This window comes from Haliotis asinina, chromosome 7 (assembly GCF_037392515.1).
Source record: "Haliotis asinina isolate JCU_RB_2024 chromosome 7, JCU_Hal_asi_v2, whole genome shotgun sequence".
NCBI classification, from domain to species: domain Eukaryota; kingdom Metazoa; phylum Mollusca; class Gastropoda; order Lepetellida; family Haliotidae; genus Haliotis; species Haliotis asinina.
The window spans coordinates 19,017,775-19,035,309 of record NC_090286.1 but is presented as its reverse complement, the minus strand read 5'-3'; the positions used below and the strand labels follow the sequence as shown (position 1 = coordinate 19,035,309).

The following is a 17,535-nucleotide window of genomic DNA, read 5'->3' as shown; positions in this document are numbered from 1 at the left end:
TTGTGTATGCCGTGTTTACATCCACACCAAACCACATTCCAAAGGGGCTTTTGTAGTGATCTGTTACTTCCTCTGTCTATCTGAGAAAGAACTGTGTGTAATGTCTAACCTGCTTGATTATCGTATATTCATTCCTTCTGTCAAAATTATGTTCATATATGTACATGTCATTTTGAGGGCAGGGCATTGAAGAACTTGAGTTCTTCAGGTATTTGGAATATAGCATTTCTTCAGTGAGTACTGAACCAACCTTTGTTTTGCTGATGGCTATTTGTTCCCCAGTGCAGCTTGTAATTTGTTCAAATGGATGTGAACATTTTACTGTAATCTGTGGCTGTCTTTATGAGATAGGAAGGGGATGCAATCATCTTATAATAGATATGTGATTTCCCAAACCAGATGTAACATGATTGGACTTGTACTGATGTCAGCAGAAATGCCTTAGGTTTCATCACTCTAGAAGCATTGGTCAGAAGTTGTGGTGGGTCTCCTTCACCAGACTGAAGGTTTGGGATTCATACAGGACACTATTGTTATGTTGGGACCTTCTAGAAATGGAGATGAAGGAGTACTTCCCTGTTCCCAATGAACCTTTTGGTAAACAGTACCTGTGTTTGAAGTGTTGAAATGTTACTATGTAATTGAAAGCTGTTCTTGATCAATAATCTCTGTTACTCAGATACATTACCTTTCTGTGTGAAGGTTTCACAACACCAAACTTGAGTGTTTCTAGAAACAATAAAAGGACTTAAACAGATGCTTAATGTTCCTGGAGCTTCCAACTTTGATATGAAATGTTGGTGTGTTTCTTCTGTGAAACATGTCCTCTTCCGTTTCTGACACTTTAAAAATAGCTAAAATGTGGAAGTGACGAGATGACTGAATACTCCATTTTTGTCAGCCTCATCTAGACATGTCTATCTATAAAAGCCTTCATCCTCATCATACTAACTTCTAAAATGCCACTTAAGAAATGTGCGGTGGGGTAGCCCAGTGGTTAAAGAGTTCGTTCGTCGGGGTTTGACAGGGTTTGATTCCCCACATGGGTACAATGTGTGAAGCCCATTTTCTGGTGTTCCCTGCCGTGACATTGCTGGAATATTGCAAAAAGCGGCGTAAAAGTATACTCACTCATACTCACCAGTTAAGAAGCAGCTTCATCTACTTTTATGGAGGTGTGGTCAGACCTTCATGCAGATACCGCTGGCATCAGTGTAGTAGTTGTTATTGTAATGGTAACTTTTCACAGTGAGCTCAACAATGGGTTGTTTTCATTACGGGTGTACCAGTTGGTATTTCCTTATTTCCTTGCATAGATTGTGTTGGCTGCATTGTTGCTGATTGATGTCACATTCATTTTCAGTACATGGGGAGGTGTAAAGGATGTGTGTTGCATTTTGCTTTCAGCATAACAGTAGATGAGATGTTATCCCAGTCATGCTTTGACAAAAACATGGATGGATCTGTGACCGTTGAGGAGATCAAGGTAGCTGGCATGTGGCAACAGTTGTTTGCCTTGCAGCCAGGTGGTTTTGAGAGGAGCCTGCTACTTCTAGTAACAAGTCAGACTCTAGTTAACACATAGTCATGTCTGACTTGCTGCTTCTTCATATACCAAATGCTTCATATAACTGACATTGTTTGGGCTTCTGGTTTGAATTAAAGCTTTCCTAGTTCAGTTTTAATCGTAACTATTGTGTTTTCTAATTGGTGAAGTGTTTCTAAAGCCTGCTCTGCTTTACCTCCCACGCTCTTTTTGGTGGCAGTGACTCTTCAGGTGAACCTTTAGACATGCTAGAACAATGTTGGGTATATGTAGTGCTTAATGGCAGCATGTGTGTTGGTGTGTTCTGCCTATAGTAAGGTGTATGGTTGTCTATTGCAGTGTTGACACCAGTGAAATGATGTCACACCCAGAGTTTGATATTGACTCTGATGGTACAGTGAGTGAGGAGGAAGCAAAGGTATGGTCATGTGTCTTAATATGGCTTGGTTGGGACCTCCCAACATCTCCACATGGCATGTCACATGCTGTATGTGCGCTTTACTTCATGAGCAGGTGACCCCCACATGGTTGGTTTTAAAGCATTATTCTTCCTTTACATTAAGGAACGCTTGATTTTGATTGGATAAAAAGAGGTTTTACTTTTATTTACTGAAACCTCTTTTTCAATTTGAAGATAAATGTTTCCTAAGCAAACTTAAGTAAAATAAAACAAACATATTTAAAATGTACAAAAGTAAAATAAAACAAAGTTTTTTTGACGAAAGGCAAATGTATTCTTGACAGCATACTAGTAATATCTTTTCCCTGATCAATCTTTATCTCTGTCAACCATAATATATAATGTTTGTAATTGGATGATTTTGGTGACAAGATACAGGACACTAGCTGTCAAAATCTGAGGGTTCCAATATCAGGATACTACTGAATGTAATATCTTGCAAATGCAGTGCACACTGCGACATGGAGGAGTGTATATACACACCACATAAGGAGCAGATTCATATCAAATGGACTTGTAAATGGGTGGGAGATCAGTATTTATGTGTACTGTATTGTTGGATGGGAGTACAGTATCAAACTGCAACTGTGTTGTTGGGCTGTTGTGCAGTGTTAATGCATCTTATCTTGTTGGATGGGAGAGCAGGCTTTATGTGTACTGTGTTGTTGGATGGGAGTGCAGTATTAATATGTACTGTGTTGTTGGGCAGGTGTGCAGTATTAATCTGTACTGTGTTGTTGGATGAGAGGGCAGTCTTATTGTGTACTTTGTTGTTGGATGTGAGAGCAGTATTACTGTGTACTGTGTTGTTGGATGGGAGATCAGTATAAATATGTACAACATTGTTGGATGGGAGTGTAGTATTATTGTGTCTTATATTGTTGGATGGGAGTGCAGTATTAATGTGTACTGTTTTGTTGGATGGGAGTGCAGTATTAATCTGTACTGTGTTGTTGGGCTGGTGTGCAGTGTTAATGTGTTTTATGTTGTTGGATGGGAGAGCAGTACTAATGTGTACTATGTTGTTGGGCAAGAGAGCAATATTAATGTGCACTGTGTAGTTGGATGGGAGAGCAATATTAATGTGTACTGTATGGTTGGATGGGAGTGCAGTATTAATATGTACTGTGTTGTTGGACTGGTGTGCAGTATTATTGTCTGTTGTTGGATGGGAGAGCAGGCTTTACGTGTATTGTGTTGTTGGATGAGAGTGCAGTATTAATACTGTAAATCATGAAATTAATGCGAACATTTTACTAATGCGAAAAATGCGTCTGTACATGTGTCGCATTATTAAAATGACGCATTTCAGTCTGGGGGTGTACTTTTGAATAAACGGAAATCTCTTCCTTTCATTGACACTACTTAATACCTATTGAAATTATTCATCGGGAAATTTTGTCACTAAGCAGAAGTGTTGACACTACACCAGACAACACAGGTCACTTCCTCAGTATCGCAAGTGTGTTATCACTGGTTACAATAATCACTGTCAATTGTTCAAAGTCATTGAGGCACATCAGCCAGACCGGACATTCTCCAGCCACGCAGGATAGTTTAGCGATCTTTGCTCACCTTTGCAATCGCGGCCTCCATCCATTTGGCATGTAGAGGCTTCATCACACTTATTCGTAAATCCACAAGTCCTTTTTGGAACCTGTGAAATTGTCTGACACTTTGTTGGCATACCAATTAATAAATTGGTTCTTCATGGCCACCTTGAATTCACGTGATCAAACATGGCAGCGTAATCAAAACATCGTCAGCTCCATTCCATTCAATGCTTAACAAGTTCAATTCAGGTAACTAGTGTGTGGTAATAAGAAATGAAAAGAATATGAACAACAAAGAATCAGGGTGTCGCATTTTCTGATCAACACAGCTTCCTGAGCTCGCATTAATTTCATGACGCATTGTAGACAAGACCTTTGCACTCGCATTAAATTCATGACGCATTAATTTCATGATTTACAGTATGTACTGTGTTGTTTGGGCTGTGTGCAGTATTAATGTCTGTTGTTGGATGGGAAAGCAGGCTTTATGTGTACTGTGTTGTTGGATGGGAGTGCATTATTAATGTGTACTGTGTTGTTGGATGGGAGTACAGTATTAATGTGTACTGTGTTGTTGGATGGGAGGGCAGTATTAATGTGTACTTTGTTGTTGGGCTGTTATGGAATATTAATGTGTACTATGTCTTGGGCAGAAGAGCAGTATTAGTTTAAGCATTGTTATTGCCCAAAAGGCAAAGGGATTAGACACAAGTGCACTACTTATGGGTGCCTTCTCTCTAAATACAATGTCACATATTATTACATAATACTATGTACAATCTTCAGTGATATCTTGACGGTGCTCAGATATACAGGATATATACAGTGTTTTGGAAAGTGAAAAATGTACATCCCATACATCCGCAAATATTATACACTATACCATTTATAAATAGGTAGAACTATAATTATTAGCAGTATTAATGCATACTGTGTTGATGGGCAGGAGAGCAGTATTAATGTGTACTGTGTTGTGGGACTGGTGGGCAGTATTAATGTGTACAGTGTTATGGGACTGGTGGGCAGTATTAATGTGTACAGTGTTGTGGGACTGGTGGGCAGTATTAATGTGTACAGTGTTGTGGGACTGGTGGGCAGTATTAATGTGTACTATGATGTGGGACTGGTGGGCAGTATTAATGTGTACAGTGTTGTGGGACTGGTGGGCAGTATTAATGTGTACTACGATTCAATGACCGTGTGATGCATTCTCTTCATTAGTTCACCTGTGGTTTGCAGGAATACTGTATTTACTTGTGGTTGGAAGGAGATCAGTATTTAAGTGTGGTTTAAAGAAGTTGAGTATTTACTTTTGGCTTGAAGGAGTACCTAGAGGACCAGGAGCAGAGCACAGAGGATGAGTTCTTGGAGAAGATCTGGCCCAACATCAAGGAAATCTATAAACCTCCAGTGGAGGAGAGTGAAACCAAGGGAGATGAAGATGTGTCTCCACCATCACCCACTGATGCTGTGAGTACATCATGTTGCCTCGTGTTGGATCATGCACACTGCCATTTTGGGTGTAGGGTAATAAAACACCTGTGTATTAACAGTGCATGGCTATAGCTGCAAGTGCTCTCTGTATAGGGTGATAGAACACCTGCATATATACAAGCGTCAGTAACTGATGAGGGCTGTCTGTATAGGGTTATAGAACACCTGCATATGTACAACACATCAGTAGCTGAGAGGACTGTCTATGTAGGAATATAGAACACCTGCATATATACAGTGCATGTCAGTAAGTAAAAGGGCTCTCTGTATAGGGTGATAGAACACCTGCATATATACAATATGTTGGTAACTGAGAGGGTTGTCCATATAATGTGATAGAACACCTGCACATATACAACACGTCAGTAACTGAGAGGGCTGTATGTATAGGGTAAGAAGAAACTTGCACATATACAACTTGTTACTAACTGAGAGGGCTGTCTGTATAGGGTTATAGAGCACCTGCATATATACAACACATGTCAATAACTGCGAGGGCTGTCTGTATAGGGTAAGAAAACACTTGCACATATACAACATGTTAGTAACTGAGAGGGCTGTCTATATACTGTGATAAGACACACAATTTTTCCTAATCCTGACTTATGTTTTGTTGCTTATCTCTCCTTCCTTCCAAACGGTCAGTGGAAACTTGAATCCCTTCAAATTCCCTAGAAGCCGAGCATACAATCACTCACCTTGTGCCACCTCCCCTTTTTCTGCCCAAAGTGCCCACATGACTGTACACATGCCAAACATCAATCTCTCCTTAATCGCTTGAGCAGACGGTTGGGCAGTGAGTCTTGGGTCCCTTTGCAGCTTATCTTTAGTTTAATTTTCAGATATTTAGCCCCAATTCTGCCATGAATGCTTTTATTGATGTATTATTCATCATAATTGAAACAAAAATCAACATTTTGTCAATAAATACACGCTCTTTTCAACTTGATTTTTAGGGGACTGTTTGTGTATTGCCAACAGTGCTGACTTCACGTACCGTGCTTGACACACACCTTTTGGTTCTTCTGTTGCTGTACTTTCGTTTGACTAGGCATTGATGTTGTTGTATTTATACTGTTATCATTTTATATGCATGTGTTTGCACTCTGACATGGTGTTCACCTGTGTTATTTATTAATAACGTGATGTTTGACTTGTAAAAATTTTCACACGTGACATAAAACTTTAAAAATAATTTCACACAACCTGTTGTCAGGTTTGGTGAGTTGTTGCGGTTGCATAGTGTTCATGGTAATCTGGGTTCTGATGTCGTCTCAGTCGAAGTTGGTGCTATTTCAAGTGGTGGCAGAGGTAACAGTCCATGCCTCAGATAATAGGAAATCAGTCAAGACTCCGGCGAAATATTCAAAGACCAGGTCAACTCCATCCTCCAAAAAGCCTTCACAGAGGTCATCTAATGTTGCTCTAACTGCAATGAAGTTTAGAGGTCTATCATCATCAATGTCATCGCAACAGTCTTCATCAGGATCATTGCTCCCGTTGAGGGATAATACCTTGGGCATCGTTGATCAAGCAAAAGCAGATGTCCTTTTGAACCCTTTTGCATTTGAAAACACTATGTCATCACTGAAATCTGAGGATGAAACTGACGGTTGTCACACAGAAGTGGCCTTGTAACAACGGTGAAGATTACTATGCTGGAGACTTTCTTGACATGATCATCCATAGGGTGTGTCAGGCAGGCTGGAAAGAAGCTCGATATCCAGCAGAAGCAGATGTCTAATCAGGGAAAAGTTGTAGATAGCGAGTTTTCTCGCAGTAGTTAGCGGGGTATTGATGAGCAGTCTTGTACTGCATTATCAGCAGCCATTGTTGAAGATATGCATCCAAGGTCGGTGTTTGTTGAAGACCAGGATGTTATAAATGACTCATATATCTACCCAGATACTGAAGTCTTATCTTGGGTGGCTGACGGCCTCCTGATATCATACATACCCGACAAAGACTTCATATCTGGCCAAGACATACTATGTGAAGGTTGAGGACTATCACCATCCTGCTGATGAAGCCCATCTTCGACGTTGCTAATAACATGAAGGAAGCTTTTGGTAAAAGATCCAGTTGAAGTCAAAGCCTCCATTGACAAGACTGTTGGTCCACACATATACAGATTTACAGAGAAGCAAGTTGAGAGAAGCTATCGACACATTACTACAGAAAGCAGCTGTTGAAGTGTTGGATCAACACAGACTTACGACCGGGTTCTATTCTCTTATTTTCCTAGTGCCCCAAAAAAACTCCAAAGAAAAGTTCAAGCTCATATACCATATGAGACACTTCAACAGAGAATACCTATTTAGACCAGTGAAGTTGAAGATGATACATACGCCCAGGCTGAGACATCTCATCCGACCCAACGACTTTTTGGCAAGACTAGATATAGTGCAGGATGCATATTTCCACATTCTAATGCATCTAGAATCCAGGAAATATCTTTGTTCCTGTTCGATGGCAAACACTACCAATGGAAGGTTCTGCCATTAGGAATTTCGTCAGCCCTTCATCATCAGAAAGGTCTACATAGTGCCTTTTACCTAGACAATGATATACATGCACATCAAGTAGCAGATCTACTCAAACAACAGCTGAAGTTTACGATCAACCTGTTGATGCAGTTCAGTTGGTTGGTATATCTCATGAAGTCAGTATTGGAACCATCGCAAGACTTGAAGTTCCTGTGCATCAAATTGTTAACTACAGAGAATCAAATTCAGGTTCCAGATGACAGATGGAAGACCATACAGTTGTCATTACCAGAAGCCCTGCGCAAGCCTCAAAACATCAGAGCATGGCAGCGTCTGTTAGGTTTACTGACATCAGCACAGGATCTTACATGCAGAGGAAGACTGAAGTTAAGACCTCTACAGCGCTTCTGTTGAAACATTTGAACGATATGCAGAAGTTGAACCTGCCAGAACAATTAAAAGCTTTACCTGCTGTAGCCGACAGTGACATGGAATGTTTATGGCAGAATTTGTTTGAGAGAGCCAGCCAGTGTGCATCCTACAACTCTACCTAGATGCGTCTCTCCATGGATGGGTGGGGGGTGGAGGGCGCATTTCAGCGACGCAATTGCTTCAGGCACATGGTCGACAGAAGAGAGGAGCCTCCACGTCAACCAGTTAGAATTGAAAGCAGTTAGATACAGAAGCAGTTCTACACAGGAGAATGCAACTAAAGAATCGAGCCCTGATGATACATCCAAACAACTCGATGGTGGCCTTTTACACCAACCTGCAAGGGTCTACCAGATCAGCGCCCCTACTGCAATTAATATATTCGACATCATGGAAGAGATCAACTTGAGAGTCAGGGCTTGTCATATACCAGGGGCAAAGAACCGGCGCCCTATCCAGACCAGTACGTCCATCACAAAACACAGAGTGAATGCTTCATGTAGAAGCTTCCCAGTGGATAACAGAAAGTCGTCCGTCCTCTCATCAATCTGTTCGCAACCTGATTCAATGACAGGTGACAGGTGACAGGTGACGACATTCATCTTGTCCGACCCACTAGCACGGACTGTCAACACTCTGGCTGTATCTTGGGAGGGCTTGAACACTTATGCATTTCCACTTCTGATCCTGTTAGCAGAAGTACTATGCAAAATGAAACAGATAAGGTCCTGCAACTGATTTTGATCCACCCTTACTGGCCGTCGAAATCCTGGTTTCCAGACCTCATAGAGAAACAGTGAACCCATGGCAGATTGGCTGAACCTCCTCATTCATCCTCATTCATGTGGCAAAAACACATTAAACCGGAAGTGTTCCATTTACACATATGGAATATATTACATCCTCTGTACAGGGAAGAGGTTTCTCCACCAGGGTAGCAAAAGCTGTAACATTGACTTTATATCGATCTACATGGAAACTGTATGACGACAAGTGGAGACGTTTTGACCAATACACTGCTCATGAGGGGTTTGTGGCTAGAAGAGCGTCTCAAGTAGTAGACTACTTATGTCATTTGAGGTCTTCCAGACACTTGAAAGGATCCACACTATCAACTTATTGAGCAGATATCAGCTCAGTCATCACTATGAAGACAAGAGTGATGTTGACAAAGGTTCCTGAATCAATGGCATTATTGAGATCCTTTAAGTTAGAGGATCAACAGCAGGAGTTCCGAGTGGTATCTCATGAGTGAAGATTATGAGCATCTGATGCAGACATCTTTTGAGTTGCTCACTCAGAAGACGATATTTCTGCTCGCCTTAGCAACTGCAGCCAGAATGTTTGAAGTCCACGCCCCAGATACCCGCCATATTAGATTTGAAGCAGGCAACCACACTGTTGTCCACCTAGGAATTAGGTTGGACTTCATCGTGAACAATCAATTGCTAGGACAACCAGATTGCCAGTCCTGCTCTATCAGATATCCTGGGTCCAAATGACATACAGAACTCGTCTCACAGACGACCGTCTTCTTTTGGATCAGAGCAGTGATCCTAAGAGCATATAAAGCAGCTGGGTTAGAGCCTTCAAGAGCTTCAAACCCTCATGAAGTAAGAGCATTGGCCACAACACTCATCCTCCATGGGACCTGCTGGATCTCATCAATTATGGATGGCTGCTTTTGGAGATCAGACACAGTCTTTGCTAACACTATCTACGAGATACACCCACGTAAGAAGAAGATAAGTCAGCGCATAATAGAACTAACACCCAGCTTTGGTCCTTACTTTAATGTATGGATCACGACACCAGTTTTGGTAATAGTCCTTACCTTAACATATAGGTAGTTCCAGGTATCTAGACAATGAGGTGTCTAGAGTATCTAATTCCACATAATATACAAAGATTGCTTTTCATACCTGGTGTAAGAAGATGGTTCTCAGTCAGATCTCAGGCAGAAATCCAGTTTGCAGCCACGAGAAGAATTCCCAGGGGGTGTATTTATAAGCGAACACAGATCTGAATACAGTCTGACAGGTAATCCTGAATCCTGATTTAGTGAGCAGTAAAGCATGAGTCAGGATTAGGAAAAATATGTAATTTTCATGGTGAAATTGATATTTTATACTTATCCTGACTCATGAGATTAAGCCCTCCCAACCATCTCTCAACACTTGGGCTTCCCTGTAGGCCTGTGTGGGGGCATATATCGGAGAGAGTTAGGTTTGGCATGTGGACAGTCATGAGGTTGGAAAAGGATAGGTGGCTCATGATGAGTGATCATATGGTCGCTTCTATGGAATTTCCACTGGCCATCTGGGAGGAAGGGGTGATAAGCAATAAAGCATGAGTCAGGACAAGTATGAAATATCAATTTTATCATAAAAATGACATTGTGTACATTTTACTTACTTTCTGTTGATAAAAGGTATAATATCACATGGGTAGAGGTAACCTATTTCTTCAAACATTCATGACCATTGACAATAATCTTTTCATACTGTTTGAGGAGTAGGGAGGTTCAGTTGGTTGGATAAGGAAGAAGGGTATAGTTGTCTACAGTCATGAGGGATGTGATTAACATCTTTGCAAATGGTCACACTTTTGTTTGTTGCCAGTGCTTGTTATGTTGTGATTCCAACTTGCTCAGTTTTGTGATGGTAGGTGATGTAAGGAATCTTTTCTGAAGAATGAACTAGACACTTTAAGTGGTCAAGAATGATGTAATGATGTGAGTAATGCTCAGTGTTTCCCCTAGGCATAAAAATTTAGCAGCCATTATGACTCCCTTGTGACATGAGCAGGAGTCATGGACATGTATTTGGGACTTAAATATGCTGGTTTTCTGCGTCATGGAAAATACCGAATCCTTATCATATCGTTGATCACAATTACTTATGGCAGTGAAATATTTCTCACATAAGTAAGATTATTCAATGTGGGACATGCAGTCAAGATTTATGTATCTAGCATATGTGTTAACAAATCTGTAGCATTTCTACGAGTTGTCTATGTCGTTTCAAGAATACTGTAAAATTGTTTGACTGTCTTCATGTGTTACTCATACTCTCCGGAGCTCTGTTTTGCATTATGTGACAAGCTTCTCCTTATATAGAAAAACTCTATTTTGTGGTAACTTGAAATCATTAGCTGTGTCCACTTGACAAGCCATTCACCGATCAGTGTCATCAGTAAAACTCTGGTTCTCAAGTGCAGGTTTTATGCTTGGTTAAAGTAGGTATCAGCAGCTTTAAGTCGTAATTCTCAACACTTACAGTCACTAATTTCATGTAACATGATGTTTGGTACTACAAACTAGCAAGGGATAATTCACCTGTATAGATTTCAAAACTGTAGCTGGTTATGGTCAGTGGATAGATTCTTTTTGTTTGCATTCTGTTTAGGAAGACAGTCTGTGGAGACATGTGTTCTGCTATATGTTAACACTTCTAATATGGATTGTATATTTACTCATTTAATATTTGAGTAATTTCATGTAAGGCATTATTTAGCAGAAGCACAACATTGATCAAATTTGTCAGAGCATCAGTTGTTCCAGTTCTCAGATTCCTGTTGAGACACTTGTTCAGTGTATCCAACTCCCTCAGACAGTTTGGTCCTGGACCCATGTATCATAACTCAGTATCACATAGCAGTGGCAGTGAGAACAGAAAATGTGTGTGCTAAATAAATAATGAAGAAGGGTAGAGATTAGAGGTCTAACAATGCCTTGAGGCCACAATAGGGTATGTTTCTCTATAGTATGGGCATGATTTGATGTTGATGTCCATACTATAGACGGAGTATAGTCCTATTTCATAGCTTTTCGTTTTCCCCTAACTATCCAGAATCAGTTGTTTTCAAATATCAGATACCAAAGATAGTATATTGTAATGGAGAAACATCTTAGCTTGGAGCCACCATGTGTGATTGTGCCATGTATAGCATTCAGGCAAAAACAAGAAAACCTGCATGAATTGGCTCTTCAGCAATTCTTGTTATTGTTCCATTGGTTTACATTATAATAACTTGTAGCATATCTTGTGTATAATGTTGCAGGAATTATAAATTGTGCTCACATACATGACCCATACACTTGGTAGAATTCTATCACGTTTTCAGGCCCAAATGTATTGTCACCCGCACTTTGAATAAAGTACTGACAGCAACCCAGCATTTCCTAGTATTTAGTTGTATATCTTGATTTCAAAATGACCACCCACTGGAAAAAGTACTATGTGTGTTTCCTTGGTTATGTTGTCATCAAGTTGGAGTTGGATCCAGTATTTTTAGAAAAGAATGTACACATTGAAGGGAATATTCGTTCTACAACTCATAATTGCTGTGACATGATATGAGACCTACGAAGAAGTATCAATGAAGACTCTATAAGGAGTGCAGCAGTATAAATGTAACCATGGAAAATGGTTATGTTAAATATATTACTCTTCTGTATTGGGGATTGGGATGCAACAAGTACAAATAAAACTGGTAGTTCATCAGAAATCCATTTACACATTTTGTGATTATATCTCCAAGATTACATGCTTATGTTTGATCACTTTTGTCAGTGTGGGTTCATTAATTTGACAATAGGAATTTCATCCATAAATAGAAAGGAATGCACAAAGGAATGATTCTGTAGCAATGTTAAAACTCAAGTAATATTGTTTACACCTCATGTCTTTGAACTGGAGATATTATCCATGTTCATCCTGAGGTCAGGAAGCAGAAAGCAGGTGTGCCTTGTACACCTGACATGACCTGTGCATGCCTGGTGTGACCTGGGTGAATCTCCTCCTACCCTGTCATTCATTGTAGGTAAAACCCCCCAGTATTAGCCCTGACAGAAAGCAGGTGCCCCCTCCCATAGAGGACATAACAGAGGGAGGGTCACCTGATGACTTTGAGGATGATGATGGAAGTGACGATGATGAGGAAGAAGATGATTATAATATTCCTGTGAGTAGAGATTGCCCTTTCTGTCTGCTTGCCTTACATCCTTCTATTGTGGTGATGTGACAGATGTACCCTAGCATCATAGTAAGACTTGAAACTAGCTCCAAGTTAACAAAGAAGATATGCCTCTTCTGCTCCTTCACAGCTGGAGAATAGTGATGGCTGCCCTCTTACGCTTACACTTGAGCACAACTCGTAAACCTTTACGTTAGTTGTATGCTTAAACTCTGTGTGGAACATCTACTGCTTAATCTGTATGTTGGTATTTGCCTACTGCATCTACAGTTGTTTAAACCACAAGCCAACAAAGATGCTTAGAAAGATATGTTAGACAGTGAGATAAGTTCAAAGATTGCTGTAGACTGCAAGTATTATTCTGGCCAACATGTTGTGGAGCATATCATACTCTGATTAACCTTGCACAAACAGAAAGTTAAACTCTAAGATTACTCCAGTTGCATGTCATAACACAATTCAAGATTTAAAAAATTCTGTACAAGGTAAATATTTTATCTTAAATACGTTCCCAGGATATTACCTTGTAATGTGGAAGTATTTTCAGTGTTTATGGCACTCCAACAAGATTACAGTCCAGTGAGAACTGTATGAACATTGAAATGTGTCGTTCATACACTAAATATATCAGTGAAAGCCACTGAAAACACTGCATTTTGTGAAACTTCACATTGAAATTTTGTTGTGTTTTGAATGTAGTGGTAATATTATTATACATATATTAGTACATGTACTAAACCATCAAAAACCTGTAGGTGTTTTACTCACACTGATTTTATTACAAATAAAATTACATGTGCAATTTAAATCATGACCATGTTATCAGCAACTGTATCCTACCATGGACAAGTTGCAATCAAACACTTAATAGTTACCAACATGTCTTGATCAGCCCTGGAGGTTTTGTGTCATCAAGTCACCAACAGCCACTACATTACTACTACACAAAGACTACACAAAGACTGACATCAGAAATCATTGTTCCAAAATATTTTCTTGGAGATTTCTTGTAGCATATGTCTCTGATGTTTCAAATGATCATGGCCACACAACCCACAGTGTTTCTACTGCTTAGACACTTGTCCTTAGGACAGAACAAGCATCAAGTATCATCACCTGTCACAAACCTGAAATGTAAAGTGTTGGAATTCTGATTATATCTGGTTAACAGGGCATCGCTCACAACCTTTAGTTTGTCTGGTAGCAGTCGACTACTCCATTGGTTTGAAATTTCTTCTGTTGAGAATGTGGGATATCATGAATGATGGTTTTTCTCTGACCCATCTTAGAAGCTTGTGATTTGTTTTGTATGTAATGCATGTATTGTTCAATTCAAGGTTGTGGAGAGAACAAAACTGTCTGTTGGGGTGCTGGTGGTGGGTGGGCCAGTGGTCAACTCAAAAACTGTCTCACCTTTCACTGACGTTGATTCACCTGTCAAATCTTTTCATATCATTAACCCTTCAAGATAAAAACTGAATGATTGCTCTTTACTCAGTTTGGTCCATTTCAGTGCTAAATAGTATTGTAGCTACTAAGTTATCGGTGTGGGTTACGCTAGTGGTTGAAGTGTTTGTAATCCATGGAAACTAGAAGTCTTGTTATGAAGACTATTCTGTTATGCAGTTTTGGTTTCCTCCATGTGTAATGCAGTTGGTAGCCCATCCCAGGTGGATACTGTAGCACCTGTGTCCCATGTGCTAGTCTCAGTAGTTGCAGTTGGTAGCCCATCCCAGGTGAATACTGTAGCACCTGTGTCCCATGTGCTCGTCTCAGTAGTTGCAGTTGGTAGCCCATCCCAGGTGAATACTGTAGCACCTGTGTCCCATGTGCTCGTCTCAGTCGTTGCAGTTGGTAGCCCATCCCAGGTGAATACTGTAGCACCTGTGTCCCATGTGCTCGTCTCAGTAGTTGCAGTTGGTAGCCCATCCCAGGTGAATACTGTAGCACCTGTGTCCCATGTGCTCGTCTCAGTAGTTGCAGTTGGTAGCCCATCCCAGGTGAATACTGTAGCACCTGTGTCCCATGTGCTAGTCTCAGTAGTTGCAGTTGGTAGCCCATCCCAGGTGGATACTGTAGCACCTGTGTCCCATGTGCTAGTCTCAGTAATTGCAGTTGGTAGCCCATCCCAAGTGAATACTGTAGCACCTGTGTCCCATGTGCTCGTCTCAGTAGTTGCAGTTGGTAGCCCATCCCAGGTGAATACTGTAGCACTTATGTCCCATGTGCTCGTCTCAGTCGTTGCAGTTGGTAGCCCATCCCAGGTGAATACTGTAGCACCTGTGTCCCATGTGCTAGTCTCAGTAGTTGCATTTGGTAGCCCATCCCAGGTGAATACTGTAGCACCTGTGTCCCATGTGCTAGTCTCAGTCGTTGCAGTTGGTAGCCCATCCCAGGTGAATACTGTAGCACCTGTGTCCCATGTGCTAGTCTCAGTAGTTGCAGTTGGTAGCCCATCCCAGGTGAATACTGTAGCACCTGTGTCCCATGTGCTCGTCTCAGTAGTTGCAGTTGGTAGCCCATCCCAGGTGAATACTGTAGCACCTGTGTCCCATGTGCTCGTCTCAGTAGTTGCAGTTGGTAGCCCATCCCAGGTGAATACTGTAGCACCTGTGTCCCATGTGCTAGTCTCAGTAGTTGCAGTTGGTAGCCCATCCCAGGTGAATACTGTAGCACCTGTGTCCCATGTGCTAGTCTCAGTCGTTGCAGTTGGTAGCCCATCCCAGGTGAATACTGTAGCACCTGTGTCCCATGTGCTAGTCTCAGTAGTTGCAGTTGGTAGCCCATCCCAGGTGAATACTGTAGCACCTGTGTCCCATGTGCTCGTCTCAGTAGTTGCAGTTGGTAGCCCATCCCAGGTGAATACTGTAGCACCTGTGTCCCATGTGCTCGTCTCAGTAGTTGCAGTTGGTAGCCCATCTCAGGTGAATACTGTAGCACCTGTGTCCCATGTGCTCGTCTCAGTAGTTGCAGTTGGTAGCCCATCCCAGGTGAATACTGTAGCACCTGTGTCCCATGTGCTCGTCTCAGTAGTTGCAGTTGGTAGCCCATCCCAGGTGAATACTGTAGCACCTGTGTCCCATGTGCTAGTCTCAGTAGTTGCAGTTGGTAGCCCATCCCAGGTGAATACTGTAGCACCTGTGTCCCATGTGCTAGTCTCAGTCGTTGCAGTTGGTAGCCCATCCCAGGTGAATACTGTAGCACCTGTGTCCCATGTGCTAGTCTCAGTCGTTGCAGTTGGTAGCCCATCCCAGGTGAATACTGTAGCACCTGTGTCCCATGTGCTCGTCTCAGTAGTTGCAGTTGGTAGCCCATCCCAGGTGAATACTGTAGCACCTGTGTCCCATGTGCTAGTCTCAGTAGTTGCAGTTGGTAGCCCATCCCAGGTGAATACTGTAGCACCTGTGTCCCATGTGCTAGTCTCAGTAATTGCAGTTGGTAGCCCATCCCAAGTGAATACTGTAGCACCTGTGTCCCATGTGCTCGTCTCAGTAGTTGCAGTTGGTAGCCCATCCCAGGTGAATACTGTAGCACTTATGTCCCATGTGCTCGTCTCAGTCGTTGCAGTTGGTAGCCCATCCCAGGTGAATACTGTAGCACCTGTGTCACATGTGCTAGTCTCAGTAGTTGCATTTGGTAGCCCATCCCAGGTGAATACTGTAGCACCTGTGTCCCATGTGCTAGTCTCAGTAGTTGCAGTTGGTAGCCCATCCCAGGTGAATACTGTAGCACCTGTGTCCCATGTGCTAGTCTCAGTAGTTGCAGTTGGTAGTCCATCCCAGGTGAATACTGTAGCACCTGTGTCCCATGTGCTAGTCTCAGTAGTTGCAGTTGGTAGCCCATCCCAGGTGAATACTGTAGCACCTGTGTCCCATGTGCTAGTCTCAGTAGTTGCAGTTGGTAGCCCATCCCAGGTGAATACTGTAGCACCTGTGTCCCATGTGCTCGTCTCAGTAGTTGCAGTTGGTAGCCCATCCCAGGTGAATACTGTAGCACCTGTGTCCCATGTGCTAGTCTCAGTAGTTGCAGTTGGTAGCCCATCCCAGGTGAATACTGTAGCACCTGTGTCCCATGTGCTAGTCTCAGTCGTTGCAGTTGGTAGCCCATCCCAGGTGAATACTGTAGCACCTGTGTCCCATGTGCTAGTCTCAGTCGTTGCAGTTGGTAGCCCATCCCAGGTGAATACTGTAGCACCTGTGTCCCATGTGCTCGTCTCAGTAGTTGCAGTTGGTAGCCCATCCCAGGTGAATACTGTAGCACCTGTGTCCCATGTGCTAGTCTCAGTAGTTGCAGTTGGTAGCCCATCCCAGGTGAATACTGTAGCACCTGTGTCCCATGTGCTAGTCTCAGTAATTGCAGTTGGTAGCCCATCCCAAGTGAATACTGTAGCACCTGTGTCCCATGTGCTCGTCTCAGTAGTTGCAGTTGGTAGCCCATCCCAGGTGAATACTGTAGCACTTATGTCCCATGTGCTCGTCTCAGTCGTTGCAGTTGGTAGCCCATCCCAGGTGAATACTGTAGCACCTGTGTCACATGTGCTAGTCTCAGTAGTTGCATTTGGTAGCCCATCCCAGGTGAATACTGTAG

The 17,535-nt window shown here is 42.0% G+C and overlaps 1 protein-coding gene across 4 annotated transcripts in view; it reads left to right on the top strand.

Moving 5' to 3' along the window:
* LOC137290380 (glucosidase 2 subunit beta-like) overlaps positions 1-17,535 on the top strand; it is a 41,127-nt gene that overhangs the window by 11,197 nt on the left and 12,395 nt on the right. The window contains exons 9-11 of one of the 4 annotated variants that reach the window (XM_067821275.1): positions 1,886-1,964; positions 4,883-5,029; positions 12,796-12,936. In XM_067821275.1, the coding sequence (XP_067677376.1) occupies positions 1,886-1,964; positions 4,883-5,029; positions 12,796-12,936 (367 nt within the window). Of the gene's footprint in view, positions 1-1,407; positions 1,487-1,885; positions 1,965-4,882; positions 5,030-12,795; positions 12,937-17,535 lie in introns of all 4 variants that reach the window. The other 3 variants (XM_067821276.1, XM_067821277.1, XM_067821279.1) reach the window with 3 other exon arrangements.